The sequence below is a fragment of the Danio rerio genome, chromosome 5 (genome assembly GCF_049306965.1).
Source record: "Danio rerio strain Tuebingen ecotype United States chromosome 5, GRCz12tu, whole genome shotgun sequence".
Lineage (NCBI taxonomy): Eukaryota > Metazoa > Chordata > Actinopteri > Cypriniformes > Danionidae > Danio > Danio rerio.
In genome coordinates, this window is record NC_133180.1 from 41,120,002 (window position 1) to 41,146,794 (window position 26,793).

Here is a 26,793-nt window from a genome sequence, read left to right on the forward strand (position 1 = left end):
ATAGGATCAAAGAGCATAAATAAGAGCAAAGGTAAAAGTGAAAAAGTAGTCAGATATTCAGGTACAGTAATACGATACGATATTATAATGATATATTGTGCCTGATAATGACAGATCATTATATCAGCGATATATTACAAGAAAATTATCCACAATTTATCCTAATATTTGTAAACAAAATCCTAAAAAGTTATAAGATGTATTTCTTTTATTAACTGCACATATATTTCACAGAATTTCAACATTGTTATGTGCGATCCACTATTACGAGAAGCGCCACCTCATGCAAATCGCTATTCTGTCCTGCCCCTATTGAATAATCAAATGTAATGTAAAAGGTAAACACTGTACATTCTACATTGTAATCCCAACTCCAAATTGCAGATGATGCAATGTGACTATTAGGAATGCACACATTACAATATCAATGCTGAAAAGATATATTGTGCAGCTCTAAAACAAAAATGGTAAATGATTTTTTTTTATTTTTGTGGGTACACTACCCCTTTAGATTTTAAATAAATAAATACGACAAACAAATAAATAATCATTCAATCATTAATTTTCCTTTGGCTTAGTCCCAGATTTATCAGGGGTCGCCTCAGCGGAATAAACCGCACAAATAAATCATTAAAAGAACCAATTAAATAGAAATTTTCCTCAGGTTAAAAATAAATAAAAAAATAAATATTAGTGTTATTGGAAGATGCGGCAGAAACTGATTAATTAGCACAATTACCACAAAAAAATACTGCAAATATATTTAATATTAGTGCTAGTGGATGCAGTTATGCCAAAGTGACTTACAAGAGAGTACATGTACCTTCAAATATACTGAGTTTAATTACACTTACGCAATACAAGTCAAGCATAACAACTAAACCTCAAGAGTCAACAAGAACTGTAATACAAGTGCAAACTCAGAAGTTTTAGCACACAGTGTACAACACATCAATACTGTACACAAAAACAGTATAATAGCAAAGTGATAGCTGCTACTTTCTTATAGCAAGAGTCTACTGTGAAATTCATTTCGCCACTGATAATACCATGCAGGTTCCATTAATTGACAACTTACTGCTTCAACTCTAAAACAAATAGTTTTAAAGATCATTTTCAGAGCTGACCATGTATACTTTTTGCTCTGCTAAGCTCTCCCTATACCCAAAATCTCCTTAAGAATAGGTAAATCAGCGTTCAGCTCTGTACATTTTACAACTGAGTAGGAGGACAAATAAACTGGTTACATAACGACTGTTCACAGCAACAAGCTGAAGTGACACGGTCCAAAATAACGATCCGAACACTAACCAATCACTGATTACCTAACACTCAAGTCACCATCTCTCCAACTAAAAAGACCTTTTCTGTGTAAATCATGGTGCTGAATGAGTCACAGTATAATGAAGCCTTTAGTGTTAAACAAGTCTTGACCTGATTCGCAACAAGCAGCCAGAAACCAGGTGTTTGAACGCTTCAAAAAAAAAAAAGAAGAAGAAGAAGAAAAAAAAAATCACAATTCCAAGAAAAGAATGACTGCCAGCCAGGATGATGCAGTGAAGAAATCATTTACGCCCACAACGCCTGGTGATGAAGATGCTTATTGCATCAAAAATAGATGAGATATAATCTTACATCTGAAACATCTCTTCTCCAGCAACCTCTTGTTGCTCCACATAATCGTTCCTCCGGGAAGAACGGCATCGTCGTTTCACTTCCTGTGCCATCTGTCATTTGCCTACTCATCTGTTTTACCTTCAACAGCCATTAATTCTTTCAAAACTATAACAAGAATCTCACGTGGGCATCCAAAAATGTGATTCTCAAACATAATTGTAGTGAAGCGCTGCCAGAATCCTCAGCAGAAAGTAAGAAGCCATTTCAAGACCACCATCGCAGCAAATAAATCCATGACACACGGCTCTGAACTGTAAACAAACGCCTTGTCACCATGGAGACACGCTGATCAAACATGTTTTTTCCATACCTACTGTTCTCCCGGTGCTCTGCAAGCATCCTGCGTAGTTAACGATGCACTTCCGATCCTAAGATTGCTGAAGAAAATAATGGTTGTTAATCTGAGCCGTGCCGATGAGGGAAAAAAGAGAGAGGGCAGAGCATTTATAGGACGCTGTGGGAGGGAGCGGCGATTCAGGCTCGTCGCTGGCACTGCCAGGAGACCTGTGCGCCAGAGAGCCAAGCAGCCTGCAGGGACTGGCACAGCTGATCCACCCTGTCACCAGCTCTACCACGTGGACACGTCATGGGGGGGCGACCAGTGTCATACCAGGAGATACCAAATCAAGAGTAAAGGGGGATCCATCGATAATGATCGAGGAGGAACTGCAAATCATGGCAATGCCTTAGTAAGTCTACACGAGAGGGCACTTTGAAAAGGAGAAGTCAGTCATCTGACTTATAGAACATCCACCACAGACAAAACACTTGAAACAGACTACTCCAGCACTATGGATGTGATATTTGAACGTTTTACATTAATTAATCTGGCAATGACAATGCTCAGAGTGCCCCATCTTGAATTGACATTCAAAATATGTTTGTTTTTCTTAAATATATTTAAGTTCCCCCAAAAAAGGCAAATAAGCATGCGTTATGGGAGTGACTACACTGTAAAAAATGCTGGGATCTACACAATTCTTTCATGTCGTTGGCAACACAAACCGATTAACTTCATGATTTTTACAAATTAAGTGGAATAAACATAAAACTATTAAGTCGTCCCACAAAAAAAAAGAATTGTGTTGTTTCAACTCATTTTAAATAAGTAGTTCAAACCAGCAGCAAAAGTATTTTTGAATGTATGACAAACATCTAATACAACGTTATAAGTCATATCATATCTTGATAACGAAAAATGTCACGATTTAATATATTTTGTTCATTAAATTGATTGATATTTTTAAATTATTGACCACATTTAAATCTGACTGTGTTTGATTGATAATGTTAAAATCTAAAAAAAAGTATGAAATATTAAACACTTTTTAAACTAATGATTGCAGACATCATAAAATATTGCTAATTAAAATGCTTAATATAAACATTGTATTTACAAGTGTGCAAATTTCTCTTGTTCTCGTTTCTGCTTTAAGTGTAATATTGCACTCTTTTAAATGATGATAAAGTATCACTGTAAACTAGAGGTGTGAACCTTAACTGATCTTATGGTTCGGTTTCGATTATCATGCCATTCTTTCAAATCAATTCGACATCTCGGTGCATCATGGTGTATAGACGATGCTTTCCATACACAGTTGTATATTTTAATTCAAAACAACAATTTTTGTGTTAAAATGTATCATTTAAAAACACATTTTATATGTTTTTGTAATACAATTTTGTCCTTTAATACAAGCAGTCAAATATATGTAATGTACCTTTAATTTGACCTGCTCAAAGAAAACACTCTTTTTGAATGTTTTAAATAAAACTCCAGTACATGCAGAGAACAACATGAGCATTTAAGGCAAATAAACAAACGTAAATAATAGTCTGAAAGCTCTGTCGATCAAGTTGTTAAACATTGGTCACAAGCTCAACAGAAAGGGCTGCGATTGGCTCTAACGTCTGCATCGCGATGCACCGAACAATTAATTGACACCCCTACTGTAAACAATGTTTTTTTGACACCAAGAAATATTATGAAATATTATGAAATGATAGACTTTTAATTTTGTCAATTTTGTCAATATATAATCATATTGCACAGCCCTAGATAAACAAAAAAATTACAGAATTATTAGTATAATTAAGCATTTTCTGTAATTTCTGTGAATCTGTATGTACAAATAATGATTTTCACATGATGAGGGACCTTAGCTAAACACAACAAATAAAGGTTTAAATTATAGATTTTTTAAAATAATTAAATTATGAAACAATATAACACATAAAAAGGTATAGAGAATTAGGGATGTTACAAAAGGAAAGTATAAACACACACACACACACACACACACACACACACACACACACAAAACATCACATAAAGGGCAAAACAATCTGACTGCATTAAAGCACTAAATAACAGTCTGAGGACATAAAGATCAAAACCAGCTCACGAAGACACAAAAGTAGAGAATTGTTGCTCAAAGCACATTACTGCTGGCTGCTTTTACGGTTACTCAAACATGAGGAATACTTCAGCTAAAGTTCTTTGCATGTACTGTGAGTCATGTTTCCTATAAAGTCATTTAATCGAAACCTACAGCTTCAAGACTGTAGTAATGTGTAAAATATCACAAGTGTGACCTAAAGTGTTTGCTGATTCACCGCAAAATACACACGGAGCACAAGTTCACTTGACAAAGCAGATTTAGAATTGTGCTCCTCTGTGTTATCAAGCACAGGTGATGACTGAGTAGTGCAGTTTCAGACAGCATGTACCTATTGAAATAAAAATAAATAATTCATAAGGATCAAAGATGTTTTTTTAAGGAATAAAAGAATATAAGTGTAATAAAATGTTTGTGATCCCCATGCATATTTTAAAATTTCTTTCCTAATACATTAGTATTCGTTTTACCAAGCAATAATACTAAAAATTTTAAATTAGAATCAAGTTAAAAGTGAGCAATTATTATGTTATATGTTTTAATATGTACAGGCAGGAATAAGCATATTTTGATTCTACATTCAAATGTAAAGTTATTGATTATGACACATTATTTCTACCAAAGCTTACATTACATTATTAAATATTGAAGGGCACATATTTTACCCTTTTTACTAGATGGAAGATAACCCTTTGGTGTCACTACAATGTGTCTGTAAAGTTTCAGCTCAAAATACCCATTAGATTATATATTATAGCCTCCGGAATATGCCCATTTTGGTGTCTGGATACATTGTAGATGTTTTTGTAGCCTGTGACTTTAAATGTTTATGCTTCTCCCAACCCACCGTTCCCATGTGCGTGCTTGTCATCATGCGTTACATCAGTTAAACAGCACAGCAACAGAGACAGACTCAGATGAATCAGAAATACAGCTCATTAGTCAAAAATACCAAGTAAGTTCGTTTGATGTATTTGTGGTGGCGTTTATTCAAGCCTTTTTGAAATGATGAGCTTTGTTGATTTCATCTTAGGTGCCATTTAAGTAAATCTAATAAATCATAAAAAAGAAATTTAGTTGAAACATTTTAAATTATTTTAAGCTAAAGCAACATAAAAACATTTATTTCTCAAGACTCACTGATCAGATCATTTTTCACGCAGTGCATTTAATGGACTATGTAAACAAAATCATATTTGACTATTTAAACTGAGGCCGAAATGAATATAAAATGGATCAATTACAATAAAACAACATTTAATATGAAAATAAACAGTTTAATTGTGTTACTCGATATCATAACAATTGCAATATTGTTACATCAAATGTGCTTTATACTTAAGAACAATGAACAGAAAGGTTAATAAGGTTGAATAAATTCCATTTTCCAAATTCTCATTTTATCTGTTTACTTTTAGCCAAACTTCTTGCAGCACCACAGTGAGTAAATATCTTTCTCTAATTCTAGTGAAGTGATAAATATCAATGTACAATTGCTTCCTATTCCAAACTGACCATTATTGCCCCCTGCAGATCTCACATAAGATGGACAAATATCATTGAAGTCCACTGAACAAGACATTATGAAGCAAAATACATTTCTGTGAGCCAGTCAGTCACAATTCACCATGTTTTACATTAGATTCATACTTTCTAAATGGAATGGACTGAATGTACTGTAACATTGTACAATAACCTAAATTACCTCATCTAAAAGCACAGCAACAGAACAAAATATCATTAATTTAAAAACAAAAAGCTTGAACTACAAATCCTGTAAGCCAAACAAGTTTTAATAATGGACATACAAGGTTTATAGCATCCAAATGTGTGCAGTTTAGGTGATGTGTGACTGATATGGCCTCAAGCCAATATTATGATGACTCTGGAAGAAAAGCAGGTTCAATGACTTGCACAATACAAACGATTGGGTTGTTGATATAATGAAACCACAATCATAGCCTGTCTCTAACTGTATTCATAGTTCTGTATGGAATTACAAAGGCACGCAATACAAATGAAATGGCATGTAAATGAGTAGCCGGGAGGTGTCGATACCACACACAGCTGCTAGTGAGTCCATGACCCCTCACCTAACACAGCTGCCCAATACCTCACCATCACACTGTGTCCCAATCAATCACCACGGCCTTCAAATCACAACTTATGACATTACTGAGATTAGCTTCAGCCTTAATGAATGAATATGTGATTGTACAGTGATATTATTCACTACAGGTCTAATAATACAGACAGACAGTCATACGCAGAGGGAAATCCAACATACATTCAAACATCAGATACAGATAGACAGATAGAGAGATAGACAGAAAATGGGGGGAATTGAGGTATTGCCATACATACATACAAACAAATTCAGGCAGATAGATACATAGCCAGTAGATAAACACAAACAGAGAGATATACATAGGGAAAAACATGCACACGCACATTAAAAAATATAGATTTAAATTGGGGTTTAGATACACACACATTCAAACCCATTTAGACAGATATACAGAAAGATAAACAGACAGATAGACAGATGAGCAATTCCATGCATTTCAACCTCGCCATGAAAGAAATAGTTTTCACTAAAATAGAGAAACCATTTTTAAGTTGTTTGAGTAGGCTTGCATTTTACAGTACTGTACAAAATAGGCATGGGACCATAACCGTTTTCAAGGTATACTGCGGTTTGGAGAAGTCAAAGTTTTAAAACCACCAACATTTTCTGTAATACCATTCCAAAGGTATGTGCAAGAGTTTTTATTTACATTTTTTGTTTGTTTTTAGGACAACAGTGTCTTCAGCAAAAAAAATCTCCAAAGATACCATTTTAAATTGTAAAGAAATCTGTGTTTTTGAAACAAATAAAAACAGCAGAAGTCAATTATTCATTTGAATTATTTTGCCGGACAGGTTTACTGTTCCAAAATAAATCTTGGAAAAAAATAAATAAATCTTTCAAAAAATAGAATAAATGGTTTTCAAAGGGGGAAAAGGTTTTAGTTATTAACCAGACATTTTAAAAGAATATATTTTAGCAGTGATCACAATACCGTGATACCGTGTAACAGTGATAATTTAAACCAAGGTTATCATACCATCAGAATCTTATACTGGTCCATGCCTAATTCAAATACTCAAAAATGTCTCTTTCAATGTCTTTAAACATTTTTTTTTTTTTTTTTTGAGTTTTGGGCATGATTAAAAAAGCTCTGTTCACACAGGCGAGGACGTTCCAGATTTTTTGGGGAAAAGAGCATTCACACATCCGGCAAAATACCGGTAAATTCTGACATCATTAACAAGAAATGAGCTCTATTTGTAAACACAGAAGGGGTCTGGCTTTTGTTGATGGTTTCACTATTGTTTAAAGCTTTAGCATTCATGCAGGTGCTTTTCTCCCAGAGACATCCAAAGGCAAAAGCGCGAACCGCAACTAAATATTTACACATTTGACAAATTCTGTGGATAAGTAAATGATAAATGATTTATTTGAATTATTTAGCCTGACATGTTTACTGCTCAAAAATATTTTACATGTTTCTTAAAATATATTGTGTTCAATGGGGGAAAAATGTTTTTCACACAGACATAAATAAAACATCTTTAGAGCAGTAATCACAATACTGTGCTACCATATTTTTATCCAGGGTTATCAAACTGTCAGAATCTTATACCGGTCCATTGCCTACACACAAGTGACCATTTCATATTACATCAAACAAATAAGGTTTGCTTTAAAGAGCGCTAACTCAAGTGTTTCCTCTAGGTTTTTTTCAGCTGTGGCGGCAATCCTTTTACACAGATCCACCAACTACCTATGGCGTTATTTCAATGACAAATGTCGTGAGCACAGTATTACAAGTTGAAATCGAATTCATGTAATACAAGCATGCCAATCTCTTTGCTTGCGCACCAATTTCCTCTGTTCATGCACAAAACTTCTAGGACGTCTTCAAATATTCACTGTGCAAGTGCAGATCTTCTTGTGCGCTCTCCATATAAACGCTGCCAAAGTGCGATTTAGTGCATTTATGTAGTGAGAATGTCTTCAACATTTATTAGATTTGCTAGGATTATTTATGTTTGCTAGGATGCTATTATGTCACCAATAGACTCACAGAGCGGCATTAATGCATCCTGAAGTAAAGTGAAACAGCTATAAACTCCAGCAAGATAAATCCTTTGTTTGTTGCATACAGAATCATAGACCTTTATATTTTGAGTACAGTTACGGAAACTCTGTTTATCCTAACTGAAAGGTATACATTGTGTTTTCTATAAAACAACCAAAAAAAATAAATAGAACTGAATGTTTTGAATGAGAAGCTGTAATGTAGCACTGGCGGAATGAATATTGGTGTGGCGCCCCGCCATAGAAGAAACCTTGAACTCTTATCCTTTTAATTAACATAAAATCTTTTGGGTTGTGAAGTTTATTTCACAGAAATTTTACAAAGTGTGTTGTATACTGTGAATTCTTTGGTCACATCCATAATGCATGTTCATTACCCTCATTTAAAATATGTTTACAGATTGATATTTTTCTGCTTCCTTAACTCTGTGGTTAGTAGGCATGGGACGATAACCATTTTAAAGGTATACCACGGTTTTGAAATAGTAAAGGTTTTAAAACCACCAATTCTTTTTGCTATACCATTCCTACGATATATGTAAGGATTTTCATGTACGTTTTTCTTTTTTGTTTGTTTTTTAGAACAACAGAAAAGATATCCAAAAAATGTTTTAAATGGTAAAGAAATCTGTGTTTTTGAAACTAAAGAAGACAGCAGAGGTCAATGATTCATTTAAATTATTTAACCTGACATGATTACTGCTCCAAAATACTTTAAATATTTCTCAAAATAAACTATATTGTGTTCAAAGGGGGGAAAGTTTTAGTTTTTTACCCAGACATTTAAATAGAATATATTTTAGAGCAGTAACCACAATACCATCCAACCGTGATATTTTTTATAAAAGGTTATCATACCGTCAGAATCATATACCGGCCCATGCCTAGTGGTTAGTTTTTTTTTTTGGGACCTATAAACAGATGTTTCACTATAGTATTAAATTCTCTGTGAATACATGTTTCAGGTTTCTGCTGCAAATGTCACATCCATAACACTTAAATGCTCAGATACAGAGGGAAATTGAAGTACAGACACAGTCAAACATACAGACATACAGACAGACAGGCAGATGGATGGAATGGATGGAGTATGGACATCTGGGGTATATTGTCAGCCAAAGTAAACTCTGTACAGTACATACAGTTGACAAAAATTAAACCAGTAAAAGTAAACAAAACGTAAAGGTTAAAGACAATATACGCATTTTGTGAATATACATTATTATAAATTATAATAAGCATACAAGGACAAAAATCATACGTTATGACAATGTAAATATACAGGAAAATTATAATAGCACGAGAGAGGAAAATAACATCGAATATCAAGCGGATTATAAAATATTACATGACATATCATCGTGTTTGTAAACTGACAGCGGCTAAAAACAAATCCAGTAACGTTACAGTCGTGGATGAGGCGATATCCTCAGTGACAGTGCGAGCTCACAACACAATTACAGCTCACCAGACACCGCCTAAATAACCTCAAAATGAGCCATAATAATCACGCATACGATTAACTAGAGCTCTTTCGCAATAAGCTACAGTATTTGTGAATTGTCTCCACATGAATGATTATTCGCCTGCAGCTAACGTTAACAGGCTAGCGTAGTCCACCTATCTATCCTATCCTAGCCACGGCTAATCGCCCGGCTACACACAACCCGAACTGTGCGTTTCATTTCCAGCAAGCAGGACTGCATGGACAACCATTTATATAAACCGAATGCCATCTTTACGTTTGTCGAAATAAATAATAACGGAGCTGTGTTTTGGAGGAAGAAAGCTAGCGTGTGTGCGCGCCTGTGTGTATGTGTGTGTTTTGCATGTCTCCAGTGTATCCGCATATCCATGAGAACTCACCAGACCAGCCGATGCGATCAAGCTTAACTGAGAACCGCTTTAAAGAGACCCTCTCGCGCTCTTCAAGTCCATATTTCACGGCTGATGCCACTGCTTTCTAGGCGATCGCTGGCTGTGGTAAATCAGCTAGCTAGTGGCCATATTTAATCCTCGACATCCCAAACAACACAGGCTCGAGCTCGTCCCAGCAGCTCCAGCTCTACTTCATCTGAGCTGTGTGGTGGGAGACGCTGCTTCACTCAGAGCTCGCCGGAGGTGGAGTGTCATTACACGGGAAACAGCGACACCTGCTGGTCTGAAACAAACCGGTGGCCTGCACACTGCAGGTGAACGGGGGGAAATAACTCATATTTATCAGCATATTTCCCTCGGTTGTTTGCCTACAGTAGCAACGACAAATATGCTATTTGTATTATACATTTCCAGTGTTATGTTTAAATATCCAAACAAGACATTATTTAATGATTGAATATGCAGTAATTTGCACACATTTCTTGCCCAAAAATCTAAATTGAAGGTTTAATTTTTTTGATAATAGACAATTTTTTAAAAAAATACCAAAGTTAGCCAGACAATTGTGTACATATTGAGGCATTAAGAAGCCTAGCTCTATATTAAAATAAAAAGTCTGAACTGCTGTAACACTGACTAATCTTAAAATATTACATTTCATTTAATTTTCGGTTGTCTTTTTATTAATCAGGGGTCGCCACAGCGCAATGAACCTCCAACTTAACCAGCATATGTTTTATGCGGGTTGCACACACGTATTCGCACAAACACTAAGGACAATTTAGCTTATCCATCTCATCTATAGAGCATGTCTTTAGACTTGTGAGGTAAGCACCCGGAGGAAACCAACAGGGAGAACATGTAAACTCCACACAGAAACACCAACTGACCCAGCCGAGGCTCGAGGCAGCAACCTTCTTGCTGTGAGGCGATTGTGCTATCCATTGCGCCACTGTGATGCCCATTTAAAATATTTTATAAAACACTAAAAAAATACTTAAATTTCATATTTGAACATGGCATAATAATGGTTAAACCTAATGATGCAGTGGGAACATATTCCTCTGTAAAAACCTTCATTTTAGACAGATTTATGGCTCAGCACAGACATTTCATCAAAGTCATTTTTAGATAATGAGGTTTAAAGATACATATTTTAAAAATACACAGTATATATAGCAATCAAAATCTACATTCAAAGAAATCAATAAAAGTGTGATCAATTCAACAGTTAAAAGTTTGTTTGAATGTTTTTTCATGGACCAAAAAAGTAGAAGCACTGCGCTGTTTTTGTATACCAAGTCTTGTTTTTATTTTCTTGTAGTAAGTAATATATAGATAAAGAAATTTGAATGAAAATTTATGATGCAGAATTAGCGTGTGTGCATGTTACAGGTGTAATCAATGTGGAAAATGTGTTGAATTGTAATCTGTTTATATTTAATCATTTTATCTGTAATAACAGACAATATAACTATGCTATAATTCATTTGACATCTGTTTTGGCTAAATTATTTTCATATACTGATAAAAGATTTAAGCATATTCACCCGGTTTAAGGAGTTTCCTTACAGTTGAATCTAAATATATTTAATATTAATAACCAATAATAAACTCATAACAAATAAAAAATTTATACAGCTGACATTTCCTCCAAATTACAAATAATGTAATTAATTTTTTTTCTTCATAAAATCAAGGTGGGCAGAATAAAAATGTTTTTATTTGTTGTAAGTGAAAATCTGGTTTATTCCACCCAATTTTATTGTCTCATTTTCAACCAATTGTATGGTCTAAAAATGAATATAACATGTCTAAAAACATTGGCATCTTTTTGTTATTTAAAAAAAAAAAACACATACATGAAATTAGGAAGAAACATCCTCAGTAGTTTAAAGAATAAAATAAAATGTCTTATATTTTTATAGCTGTATGTATGATTTAAATAAACATTTCTTTGAAAATAATGACAATGACAAGGAAAATGTGGATGACATAAGTGAGGACAACAGTAAAACACAAACCTTATGATAAAACATTAGAATATATTATTTATATTTTATTTGTATTATTTACACAGGTAAATTATATGTATGTTTACCCACAATAAATTAACAAGCACAGATCCAACATGATTTTACGTTACCATTTTGTATAGGGAGTTATTGAAAACGGTTCTTCAGTAGAAAAGAAAATGCACTTGTGTAAGTTCACAATGTGTCAACTTACAGTGAAATGAAAAATGACATGCTATATCTAAAATACTGTGACTGTATGGCATTGAAAAATTATATTAATTTCATTACTTTAATGAAAATATCAATCAGTCAGTATGAGTCTGAAATTTACTGTACTCATGTTTAATACAGCCATAAACAGTGTGGTAAAAGTGCCTGTCTGGAGCCATAAGATCAGTGACCATGTCAGTATGGTTCATTTTAGGAATGAGATACAGAGACATCCGGATAGAAAGGGAAGTGAGGAGCTCAGAGAACCTCACGGATGATTCCACAGGAACTATGATGTCATTGGTACCATGGAACAAAGCCATTGGAGGAACCCTGAGTGAAAATCAGAGCAATAATAAAGTTTACTGTTCACTCTACAATAATAAATTGCACTGCTGTGACCATTGAAGTAGCTCACTAAAAGATATATATATATATATATATATATATATATATATATATATATATATATATGCATATATCTACATACATACACACAATCATACATATATACACATACTAGTGATCTTTTCTTGCATTACATTAATACATTCATAATCTAAAAAATTAAAACAAAGATACAGATGAGGCTAAATAATTAGCCCTCATGTGAAATTTGAATACTTTTCCAAATATTTCTCAATTGCTATTCAGAGAGAAGATAAAAAAAAACATTTAAAACATAATAATCTCAATAACAACTAGTATTGATAACTAGTTCATTTTGTCATGACCTTTTGTTAGTTACCATGAAGAAAGTACATAATATTTTATTACTACTTATTAAACAAGATACTATTTTTACACTATAGTATATAATCAGCTTATACAATATAAGGGCTTAACTTAATTAGGTTAACTAGGAAAGTTAGGTTAATTAGGCCAGTCACTGGACAACACTGGTTTGTTCTGTATCCAGTCAGAAAAAATTCTCAAGGGATCTAATAATACTTAAAATATAAAAGTAAAATAATACTTACTCTAAAAATGCTTATAATTTTTGTTCCAGTAATACTAAAATAAATAATAAAATTCTATATAGTTGAAGTCAGAATTATTAGCCACCCTTTAAATTTTTTTCCTTTTTAAATATTTCCCAAATGATGTTTAACAGAGCAAGGAAATTTTCACAGTGTGTCGGATAATATTTTTTCTTCTGGAGAAAGTCTTATTTGTTTTATTTCGGCTAAAATAAAAGCAGTTTTTCATTTTTTAAACACCATTTAAATGTCAAAATTATAAGCCTATTTTAAGCTATATTTTTTCAATAGTTTACAGCACAAACTATTGTTAATAACTTGCCTAATTACCCTAACCTGCCTAGTTAACCTAACTAACCTAGTCAAGCCTTTAAATGTCACTGTAAGCTGTATGGAAGTGTCTTGAAAGTGTCTCTAGTCAAATATTATTTACGGTCATCATGGCAAAGATCAAATAAATCAGTTATTAGAAATGAGTTATGAAAACTATTATGTTTAGAAATGTGTTGAAAAAAAATCTGCTCTCCGTTAAACAGAAATTGGGGATAAAAATAAACGGGGGCTAATAATTCTGACTTTAACTGTATATATATTGGTACCACTAATTACATACATACATACTTCCAGGGCAGTTTATTTCTAAGTAGATTTTAAGCCGCCCCATGTTGGTGTTACCTAACATCTAATTTTTATGCCATTAGTCCAACACTCAACCCCCAACCTGGAGGACCAGAACATACACTACTGACAATTTAGCTTTCCCAATTCACCTATAGCACATGTCTTTGGACTAGTGGGGGAAACCTGAGCATCTGGAGGAAACACGGACAGATCAAGCAAACTCCACCAAAATGCCAACTAAACCAGGTGGGGCTCGTACAGTACCAGCGACCTTCTTGCTTTGAGGCGAGTACTTACACACACACACACACTGAAAATGTCCTTGGTCTGTTAAACATCACATCTCAAAGAATTCAAATTTCACAGGAGAACTAATTTTGTTGTAAATTGTACAAAAAATAAGAACTTATTTAAATGATTTTCTATAGCAATACATACAATACAAATTAATGTATTGTTTCTACAGGATTTGAACCATTGTGTGAACTTAGTTTGTGTAACTATTGTGTTAAATAAGTAATAATAACAATGTTATACCGTTTCAACTGATCCTCCTTCATTTTCTTGAGTAATGAGGTTGGTGAGTAATAATCAAAGTTCTCCACACCATCCATGGCTTTATGCATAGTTGACACGTATTCAACAGCCCGCACTTTCTCATGGTTATAATGATCCATTATGCTGTAAACTCCACTCAGACCTATTACAAAAACAAAAACATAATAAGAAGCAAAGCCTTTGTTCTGCCAGCTACATGCTGATTCTTAATACAAAAAGTAAAATCTAAATACATTATACTCATGTTTTATTTCTACAGTGCTTTTACAATGTAGATGTCGAAGCAGCTTGACAGAAGTTCTAGTAAACAGTTTTAAATACAGTATGTGGTGCACTGATTTACCGATGATTCCTTTAATGGCAGTGACCAAATCTTTCTGTTTGTTGATCTCAATGAAGAGCTCTTCTACATTGCTGGCCAGAAACAGTGAGGTGAGGGCACACAGATGAGCCCCTGCTGAATGACCGATTAATATTATGTTGTCCTGCGTAAATAAAATGAAAAGGTGTAGGTCTGCATCAATTTAGCCTTGGAGAAACTGATTCACGATGGACGCACACACTCAAAAATTGACATTTGCTATTTGTTTAAACTACTTATTTAAAATGAACTGAAACAACAATTGTTGTTTATTTGGGACAACTTAATTATTCTATGTTCAATCCACTTAATTTTGTAAAAACGAATAAGATTAACACAAATTGAATGTGTGGAACCCAGCATTTTTTACAGTTTTCCACAATCATTTAAAAGTTTGGGGTTGAAAAGTATTTTATGTTTTAAAGAACTCTCTTACCCTCAGAATATAAATAAAAAACTATAATATTGCAAAATAAATATAAGGTTTGGAATTATAAGATTTCAATTTTATTTTTAAATATATTTAAATATTTATTTTTTATGCAAACTGAATTTCAGACTTTATTTTTCTAGTCTTCAGTAGGGTTGTGCAATAAATCGAAAATCCGATTTAGATTTTGGCTTCTAATGATTACGGAAAACCATTACTCGAGATAAATGTTTATTGCATTATATACCATTATATACCGCCCCTTTCCAGTTGTAAACATTTGTTGCTCTGCAACGCTCAGTTCCACGTGAAAATGACTGAAAGCATGTGCTGTAATGTAACGTTTGCAGCATGGGATGCGCATCATTTATTGATGTAGCCTTCGTTTGAATCATTCATATTTTAAAAGAGTGAATGAGACCAAATGCTTCGGTGTGTGCGCACTTAGCCTCGGAGACGAGCAGAGCACACACATCTGATGTCATTTTAATGCGAGCGCTTTAATGCTCAAATACATGCACATTTGTGTAAGAGCGCGGTGTTTAGTGAATATTTCTATAAACCCTCCTTTGTATGATAAACAAACAAGTTGAGAATCAAAAGACATGCGAAAGAGAAATCATATCAGAGCCGCACTATTCTTAAAGTGACAGTGCACAATATTCCTGCTGCTGCCTATTTTTATTATTAATCAAACAACAAAAGGAGAAAATCCCTCACTGCTCTTGACTGAAGGACTTTTGTAGCTAAAGTTTTTTTTTCTTACAGTGAAGATGCTTAAAGCACAGTTTGTTTAATATTTTTATTATATTGTATTTATTTTCCTCTCATTATTTACAAGGAGAAAAATAACTGTCTATATACAGTTAAAGTCAGAATTCTTAGCTCTCCTGAATTATTAATGACCCTTTCCCAATTTCTGTTTAATGAAAAGATTTATTTTCAACCCATTTTTAAACATAACAGATTTATTAACTCATTTCTAATAACTGATTTATTTCATGTTGGCTATGATGACAGTACATTATATTTTACAAGATATTTTTCAAGATACTAGTATTTAGCTTAAAGTGACATTTAAAGGCTTAACTAGTGTAATTAGGCAAGTTGTTGTATAACAGTAGTTTCTTCTGCAGACAATCAAAAATATATATTGCTTAAGGTGCAAATAATATTGACCTTAAAATAGGTTTCAAAATATTAAAAACTGCTTTTATTCCAGCCGAAATAAATACAAATACTTTCTCCAGAAGAAAAAAATATTATTGAAAATACTGTGAAAAAATCCTGAATCAGTTTACCATCATTTGGGGGAAAAAAAATGTATATATATATATATATATATAACTCACAGGAGGGTGATTCATTTTGACTTCAACTGATAATCATTTTGAATATTCGTGATTATGATTTTTCCCAAAATCGAGCAGTGCTAGTCTTCAGTGTCAGTTAATACTTCAGAAATCATTCCAATATGCTTGTTTGGTTAAAAAAAATATTTATTTTTAAAACTAATAATGTCGAAAAGTGAATAATATTTGTGTGGAAACAAAGATCACTTTTTTTATTTTTTTGACAAGTTCAGCAGAACAGCATATTTTTATAAGTTGCTTACTGTCATTAATTTGATCAAATGAATGCATCCTTACACTCTCAGAAATAAAGGTACGCAAGCTATCACTGGGGTGGTACCTTTTCAAAAGGTACAAATGTGTACCTAAAAGGTCGATATTAATACCTCAACGGTACATATTAGTACCTAAAAAATACAAAAGTGTTCCTTTTAAATATTTTTAGATACTAATATAAACTTAAGTACAAATGTGTACCTCCCCAGTGACAGCTCTCGTACCTTTATTTCTGAGAGTGAACTGAAAAATATTTTCAGAAATCTTCAAACATTTGAACCAAAATTCTAAATGAAAATGTACAGTAGTAGTAGTTAAATATTAAATTGCTAAATCTTACATAAATATTTACCATAGGTAAAGTGCACTCAGAAAGTGGCATTTGGGATTAAATATTACGTTTTTAGAGTTCTCAAAACTTACTTGATCAAGACTGAATGCATGTCCCTTTTGTCTCACCCACAGCAGACTATCACTAATGTCTTGAACCATGTTTAAAACATTTCCCTAAAAACACAACAGACTTTAAAATAAACACGAATATTATGTCAATATTAAACACAAATAGGTGGCTTAGTATGCTTACCTTGGGATATATGGAATAATCTGGACAAATAACAGATGCATTAAGCTCTTTTGCCATTTGTAAAGCTAACAAACAGTAAATGGAGCGATCTCCTGATCCCCAGGCTCCTCCATAGACAAATACTACCACTGGTACAGGAGACTCATCAGAAAGCTCCAGTCTTGGTGAATAATATAAATCTAGCTTGTTCCCTCGCCGACCAAACGTGATGCCCTAGGAAAAGACAGATGCATAATCAAGTAGTATAGCAGACTCAGCCCAAAATGAAAACCCTGTAGGCATTTCTACACAACTTCAATCCTCCTGACATTCATGTTATTACAAACTAATAAAAAGGTTGTTCACCTTTTGGAACACATTATTTCATCTTTAGATTTTGAATCAAATCTCCACTAAAAGCTGGCTCACCTGAAACTATTTTTACTGATGCGTCAAACATTTGTAAATATGTAAAATAATAATAATATCAATTAATATAAAGAACTGATTTAGCTGATTTTAGATTTTATTCACATATAAACATTGATCAACACACAATGTTTGCAACATATATGTAGTCATAGAAGCTCAAATATACTTGCTTGATGGCTGAAAACCAATGAGGTTCATTCTTGCATCTCACACAGCATGTTTGAGTTTCAGCAACATTCAATAAGGTTTGATCTCTTGCATGAAGCAAGTATGGTTATGTTAATGTTCACTGATCAATGTTTTTGCATTTAGAAAAGCCTATATATTAAAGGGTTAGTTCACCTCGAAATTAAAATTATCCATGATTTCCTCATCCTTAGAAAGGGACATAAGATGGCAACTTTTGCAGCTCCCCAGAAATTACACAAAAAATGGTTTATACAATTTCAAATGCGCATATTTTTCATTAAAATGTATATATTCTCAAAAGGAGTCCTTTATTAAACCACTTTATTAAAGCACTTTTTATTATGGTTGAATGGACTTTTTGGAGTTCTTTCAGACTGCTACTAAAAGTCAACCAACCGCTGCCATTGTACAGCTGAAAAAGCCCAAGATCAGTTTTTATATAACCCTGATTGGATGCAATCGACTCAATAAAGAAAGTCATAAACACCAAGGCTAAATAAACTATAGGACAAGTAGAAGTTTTGTGTGAACAAACCCTTTAAAGTCCAGATTCACAAACAATGCTTATGCCTTGTCCCAGATTAAAATGCAAATCACTCATTCACTGATCTTAAAATGTTTTAGTCCTGTTGTTTGTCTCAAAATAAACACTAGTGATATTTAAAACAGCATATTTATATAAAAAAAATAAATGTCACAATTAAACTATGGTCTAAAGCTGGTTTAGTTTAAACCCAGTTTTAGTTTAAAACTGTTAATCATATAAAGTGATCGTGTCCTTTCAAAAGACTTGAGTTAAATTGCCTGATTCATTTGAATTTATTATTTTATTAGTATTATTATTTTACATTTTTTTCAAGCATCAGTTTCAAATAGACAGACTTAATCTCAGAATTGATTAAAAAATCTTAATTTATTTTCCAAACATAAAAAGACTTTTATGTCTTGCATCACAAAACTCAAAAAGATTTTTTACATTCCTGAATTTGATCATAGCAGTAGCTTTGTTTGTTTAAAGCTGTACTCTATAGCACACATTGCGCCCTGTGGCTAAATAAACCACATTCTGTCTGTCTTAACCTGAAAAGGAATAATTAAATAGAACTAACTTTCACATAATGCTTGTTATTTTTGTCATTACTGTACCACAGTTTCCACTGAAAGTACAGTTTGCCATACTGCAGATACTTCAGCATCTCCAGCACAGCTCTTGCCAGACAGTATATGCGCCTGCGGGGAGTGCAAACCATAATTATCATTGAAAAAAAAACACAATAAAAGTACATTAACATCACAAAATAACGCTTTGTCACCTTGGTTTGAGAGCCTCTATATATTTTTGATATCCTGGTTTATTGGGCCAGCCATAGAGCCACTGGGCAACTAAAGAGATACTGTAAGGGAGGCCCACTAATAATGCTCCAGCCACTGCTGGAATAGACACACAGCACTTCAGCGAAATCCTAAAACAGAAGAAAAATATAATGAATTACTTATTTAATATAAAGCGATACTTTATATTAAATACTGGTGTCATTTTACAGTTGTGGGTAGTTGATAAATAGGCAGTAAAAGTATAAAAAAATAAATAATATTAATAAATAATAATAATAATAATTATTATTATTATTATTATTATTATTATTATTATTATTATAAATAAAAACTCTTTTAAATCGAAGTGTTTCTGAATAAATGTCTGATGTTTGAGAAAATATAAGGGGTCACTAACTTTACTTTTTTCCAAAGTTTATAAAATTGTACCATAATTACAATATTTAAGAAAAACAAATCCTAATATTCAAAAAGTGTGGGAGATTTATCTTCATTATTAGACACTTATCTTTACATAGTGCTATTTATTTTATATAAAATTAAGAATAATATTTTTCCAGTTGACTTTTTCAAAAAGTGGTCTGTCACTTCAAACCAAAGGACAACATTTTATTGACCTCTGCTTAACACAGTCACACATAAGTGAGTTTTGTGTTTTGGTACAAAAATGTAAAAAATAATAATAATAACACATTAGTTTTTAATAATAAGATGTCCATGGAAAACATTTTTTAATAATTTACAGAATTTTAAATTATGTCAATCATTTTTATATTGATTTCTGTCAAGTGTGACAGTAAAAAGCATGTAAACAATCAATCAGTTTTCAAAATAAATGTATGTCATCTTTTGTGTATGAAATTTGTTCTCAACAGTTTTGATCTCCTTTGCTCAATAAAATGTATTTGATCAAAAATAGAGTAAACACATAATGATATCAAATATTATTACAGTTTGAAATGACTGTTTAAAAATGTTGTGGCTGAAAGGGCATCCACTGCATAAAACATTGATGATTCATTCTGCTGTGGCAACCTCAGATATATCAGGGACAAAGATGAAAGAAAATAAATGAATGAATGTTTAAAATTTTTTGCAACTTATTCTTTATTGGCAAAGCTTAATTTTTAGCATCTAGAAAGCACTCGTATATGCTGATTTAAAAACATTTAATATTATCAGTCTTGAAAACAGTGCTCCTAAATTTTGTTTAATTATTTTTTTATGACTGAACAGTTCAAATGAGTTCAAATGTACAGCATTTATTTTAAATATATACAACAGAATATAAAAATGTTTATTAAAAATGTCTTTACTGTATATTTTGATCTGAATAACATCTTTATAATGTATAAATACTTTTGTTTTTATTTTACTTTTAAAACTATTTATGATTTTTGAGTGTAGCAGTAACTTAAAATACTTACATGTTTTTATTGCAGCTGGTGGTGATTAGCGCTGACACCTGAAGTAGCAAGAGGACAGGGATTTTAATATACAACATACATTTATCCCTTTATTGACACAACTGTAAGAAATACAATATTGCCAAAGCTTTATTTACCCAAAATATCTTTTATTTACCCAAAATAAAGATACAAAAATAGCATACTACTATAACAAGACAGACACAGATTTGGAAACATTTCCAGAAATATGACTGTACAGAGGTTATGTGTTTTTATTGTCGACATGCGCCCCCTAGAAGAATGACACAACCTGTGTCTGAATATTGGAGAGGGTGCTGGAGCTCAGCTCTCCTCAAATGGCTCTGCAGCGAGCACCACTTGGAATATTTGCCTACTTCAGTCTATCCAGGCATGTTAAAATACGCACATTCATAAGTTATCTGAATCTGAATTCATATGGTAATCTGAATCGCATTTTTAAAGTAACGTTAGTAATAGCTACATATCAAACCAACACAACATCTATGTACTGCAACGTCTAACAAATTAGCTCTGTAAACGTTTACAGCATGACTTTACAATCAAAACGTTCTCAAAACGTCAGGAATGAATCGTAAAGTCTTCGATAAAGATTAAGTGTAAACAAAACAGCTAGCAGAGATACAGTCGACATTGAATTGTGTTACATAAGATTATATTATTTTATCGTGGATTTAGCTACATACAAAATATAATTAAACGTACCGAAAACAGAACATCAGTGTTGTAAAAGAGTGCACCGTCTTAAAACATATCCTGCATATGACATACAAGAATAAGCCCAGATGGCCAAGATGCACTGAATGAACTTCCCTATTGCTTTTTCGGCATGCGCAAACTGCAGCGTGCCCTGTTGATTATTGGCTCGTTGGCTCACTTAGGCGGGACATGATGACAACTCATCGCAAGAATTAAAAAAACATAGACGTGTCCCTATTTAGCTCATAGGGAAAGAAAGAAAGAATATATATATATATATATATATATATATATATATATATATATATATATATATATATATATATATATATATATATATATATATATATATATATATATATATATATATATATATATATACTGTATGTATATATATATATATATATATATATATATATATATATATATATATATATATATATATATATATATATATATATATATATTATTTCTTATATTATATATAAGATAATATTATATATTATATAGAATATTATAGAATATTATATATAAGAAAAAAGAAAAAAGAAAAAAATATATATATATATATTCTTACTTTCTTTCTTTCTATCTTGTATGTATATACATCTCCAAATCAGAAAAGGTTGGGACAGTATGAAAAACGCAAACTAAAAAAAAAGTAGTCATTTCTAAATTTAGTTTGAATTTCATTGGAGATTGTTTGAACACCAAATATTTCATGATTTTGTCAGGTTAACTTCATTTTATTTGTAAATATACATCCCTTCCTGTCAATCAGACCTGCAGCACATTCCAAATAGGTTGGGACAGGAGCTATTAGGGCTAGTAATCAGGTAAACTGGTTAATTAACGATGTGATTTGAAACAAGTGATGTCAACAGGTGATTATGATTTGGTACAAAAGCAGCATCCAAGAAAGGTCCAGTCCTTTAGGAGCAAAGATGGGCAGAGGATCACCAGTATTTCAACAAATACGTGAGAAAATTATTGAAATTTTTAAAAGCATGGTTCTCACAGAAAGCGAGATATTTCACCTTCAACAGTGCATAACATAATTAAAAGATTTGAGTAATCTGGAGGAATTTCAGTGTACGTAAAGGACAATGGTATAAGCCTAAGCTAAATAACAATGATCTCTGATCCCTCAGGTGGTACAGCATCAAGAATCATCATTCATCTATAAGCAATATCACCACATGGGCTCAGAACAACTTTGGCAAACCTTTGTCAAGCACCACAATACACAGTTCCAACAAAAAATGCAAGTTCAAACTGCTGTGCCAAAAAGGAAGCCCTATGTTAACAGTGTGCAGAAGCACTGTCGACTTCTTTGGGCTCGAAGGCATCTGACCATTGGACCATCACACAGTGGAAACATGTACTGTGGTCAGATGAATCAGTATTTCAGTTATTTTTGTGGAGAAATGGACTCCATGTGCTCCGGACCAAAGAAGGTAAGGATCATCCAGACTGTTACCAGCAACAAGTCTAAAAGCCAGGGTGTTTTAGAAAAGGTGACGTTACTGATGATTAACATCGTTCTGCCCGTGTGTTCACAATCTACATAAAGCTCCACTGGGTGTCACTGCTGGAGTATATCCTCACACAGTGTTCTGCACCAGCACACTTTCAGCAACATTGTGGTCACAGTGCATCAACACACTTCACAAGTATCAGTGTCACAGGTCACTGTCCACTGACACTAGCCAAAAAGACTGTGTGGGCCACCAGAAGTGTCACTGTAAGTGGTGTGATGTGCCAGTGGATTCTGTGAGTCAGATGTCATTTCACCTTAAGTTAAAATGGCCTCTGAAATGAGCGTCATTCAGTCTTTGACTATGGATTTGGACAAGAAGCCTTGGTTTGGAGTCTGCACTGCAATTCATCCTTTCTTTCTCACTTTATCCATTCTTTTTCCCAAGTCCATTCTTAAGTTTTAAGGTATGCATAGTGTTGTAAAGTAATTAAAAATACACAAATTACTATAATTGAGCACTTTTTCTCAGGAATTGTAATTTAGTAAGTAAAAATGTAGTTTTAAAAATGTGTACTTTTATTTTCCCTTGAGTACATTTTTAGTGTAGTTATCATTACTTTTACTTCACTACTTTTCTTCAACCTTTAGTCACTACTTTTTTTTTCTTGTCTATGGGGATTAGAAAAATCAGTCCTGTGATTCCTATCAAATCTCACATAGAAGGTAAATCCCCTCATAATGAATTACCTCAAAATAGGGTTATCAAAAGAAATATATTAATGCAATTCAAATATATAATATATAAATTGATGTTTACTTTAAACTTATTATAAATATATAAACATATTGTTCAATTATATTGATAAAAATATATATATATATTTTCCAAGATGTCCAAGATGTCCAGAATCTTTACATGCATTGACCCCGAGAATGTTAAGATGCATGTCACTGATGAGAAGATGACAGATGTTTACTGTATGATGATCGAAATGGCCTTAAACATCCAGCAGGCACAAGATGTCAACATGATATCAGAATAAAGTTGTACCCCAGTGTCATAGGGATGTTGCATTTAGTTTTTCAACGAAAATCATGGAAGTGTCAGCATGTGATGCAAAAATGACATTGGATATTTGCTCGACATTGGATTTTCATCAATTTCCAATACAATCTAAAGTCAACCAAATTTCAATGTCATTTGATGTTGTTATCGAACAAATAACGTTGTCCTTAGATGCTGGTTAGACAATCTATGTTAATGTCTTATAATTTTGTGTGCCTGCAGGGCAATAACTGGATGCACTACAGAATGTTACGTTTACACACATCCACAAATTTGTAAACGCATCAGCTTTTAAAAATGTATTACTCACTACTCACTACTCTTGAGTACTTTTGAAATGGCTACTTTTTACTCATACTTTGAGTAATATTTACAACAGATACTTTTACTCTACTTGCACTACATTTTTAGGCAAGTAATGGTACTTTTACTTGAGTATGATTTTTCAGTACTCTTTCCACCACTGCTCATGACACATAAAATTCAGCTGGGAACACAAGGTAGGCATCAACAGGTGCATCCTAGATTCTATGTTGCTTAAAACCAGTCAAGCAAAACTCACCCATGAGGTCCTTATCACATGCATGGCAGAAGTTTCTGCTATTATAAATGCTCGTCCATTAAAACCTGTATCTACAGATCCAAACAACCTTCTCATTCCAACCCCAGCAACACTTCTCAAACAAAAGACTGGTGCACTTACACCTGCAAATGGAACCTTTAAGGAAAACGATCTCTATATTCACAGATGGAGACAAGTTCAAAGTTTAGCCAACCCCTTCTCGCATCTATGGATAAATGAGTATCTAACCACTCTACAAAAATAAAAAAAGTGGAAAAGAGACGAATGTAACATTCAGCAAGGGGACATAGTTCTGCTTAAGGACAATCAAGCCAAGAAAAGTGGTTGGCCCATGGGCATTTCCTAAAGAGTTTCCCTGGAATTGATGGAAGAGTCAGGAAGGTTGAGGTGAGGAGAATAAAAGATGGAATATCAAAGGTCTACCTATGGCCATCTCTGACATGATCCTTCTGTTGCACTTAGAGTTTTAATGAAGTGGACAATAGTGATGACATCTTTTAGATGTCAGGCGGGAGTGTGCTGAATCATCTAGTAAATATTAGTAATTAGGATCCATAAGTTAATGCCTAGTCATTTAGCTTCTTTTAAACTGTTGTTGCCATAAAAACATACTGACAGTTAGAATCAGTTAATTGCCTCATTTAAAAAAAACGGCTTACAAGACGACAATTACAATCCACTCATCCTGTGATCATCTGTAGAAGCATTGTCTGTAATTTTATTATCTGTTTGTATTTATATTTTATCTCAGAAATTAATGTTATGTACATAGATAACTATAGCTCATTCTATGTACATCTTTTTACATAGTTTTACTTGGTTTCAACATACTCAATGTGGCATGGAATAAGGCAGCATTCTCTCACAATCTCACGCGTTGTAAAGAGTTTATCTGTCTGTCTAACTTTGGGAAGAGAGACACCGGAGTTAGGGCAGAACATATATGTTTCTGACATATGTGACATATATGTTTCTGACATGCAGGTGACATATATGTTGACCAGTGGTGGAAAGAGTACTGAAAAAGCATAAAAGTAAAAAGTAAAAAGAGTAAAAGTATCTGTTGTAAATAATACTCCAAGTAGGAATAAAAAGTAGCCCTTTTAAAAGTTCTCATGAGTAGTGAGTATTATGCTGTTAAAAGTTGATGCATTTACATGTAATTTGTGGATGTGTGTGTGTGTGTCAACATAACAATCTGTAGAGCCCTTAGTTATTGCCCAGCAGGCATACAATGTCATAAGATCTTTATATTAGATTAGATTGAGGTTGTGATGTCAGGTGACCAAAATTTAATGTCTAGCCAACGTCTAAATCCAACATTAATTTGATGTCCAATAATGACATTGAATGTCGTTCGATTTGGTTGTTTTTAGGTTGTTAGAAAGTGACCAAAATCCAATGTCGAGCCAACATCTTAAACCAACATCTTATTGATGTCAAATACTGACATTTATTAATCAGTTATGGCTACCAAAATTCAACATCTGATAGATGTCACAGTGGTAACATCAACACAATGTCAAGCTGTAACATTATTAGACGTTCATATTTGGTTGGATTTTGGACATTGACATCGGGCTGACATTGAGTTCTGATGTAAACACGATTTTCATTTCCAGACAAAATGCAGTGTCTCCACGACGTTAGGGTACAATTTCAATCTGACGGCATGTTAAAATTTTGTGCCTGCTGGGTGTTTAAGGCCATTTCGGTCGTCATACTGTAAATATCTATCATCTTCTCATCAGTGACATGCATCTAAACCAGGGGTGCCCATACTCGGCCCTGGAGGGCCGGTGTCCTGCAAAGTTTAGTTTCAATCCCAATTAGACGCACCTGGGCTAGCTAATCAATCTCATACTAGGCTTTCTAGAAACATTTGTGCAGGTGTGTTGAGGCAAGTTGGAGCTAAAATCTGCAGGAAATAGGCCCTCCAGGACTGTGTTTGGGCATTCCTGATCTAAACAGTCTCTGGGTCAATGCGTGTAAAGATTTTGAACATTTTCTTGGACACTTTTATTGTCTCCAAAAAGTTTGCTGCAATGTAAAGTGCACATGTCTTGAAGTAGTTCATTATGATGCAATTTAC

The 26,793-nt window shown here is 33.2% G+C and overlaps 2 protein-coding genes across 38 annotated transcripts in view; both read right to left on the reverse strand.

Annotated features, from left to right (window-relative positions):
• wdfy3 (WD repeat and FYVE domain containing 3) overlaps positions 1-10,296 on the reverse strand; it is a 147,924-nt gene extending 137,628 nt beyond the window's left edge. For 16 of the 37 annotated variants that reach the window (XM_073951250.1, XM_073951245.1, XM_073951247.1 and 13 more), the window contains exon 1: positions 10,087-10,296. Coding sequence is in view for 21 of the 37 variants with exons in the window: in XM_073951234.1 (XP_073807335.1) it covers positions 1,636-1,727 (92 nt within the window). In the remaining 16 variants the exon portion in view is untranslated. Of the gene's footprint in view, positions 1-1,635; positions 2,227-10,086 lie in introns of those variants that run through there. The other 21 variants (XM_073951234.1, XM_073951227.1, XM_073951231.1 and 18 more) reach the window with 2 other exon arrangements.
• A 1,840-nt stretch (positions 10,297-12,136) lies between these two features.
• Positions 12,137-21,722, reverse strand: si:dkey-193c22.1. Its single transcript, NM_001100034.1, is given in 9 exon segments — positions 12,137-12,659; positions 14,465-14,627; positions 14,829-14,970; positions 17,328-17,411; positions 17,491-17,703; positions 19,200-19,320; positions 19,404-19,553; positions 20,853-20,890; positions 21,579-21,722. Coding segments are annotated over 8 exon segments (1,113 nt in total). The 5' UTR covers positions 20,855-20,890; positions 21,579-21,722; the 3' UTR covers positions 12,137-12,421.
• Between the last annotated feature and the right edge of the window lie 5,071 nt (positions 21,723-26,793).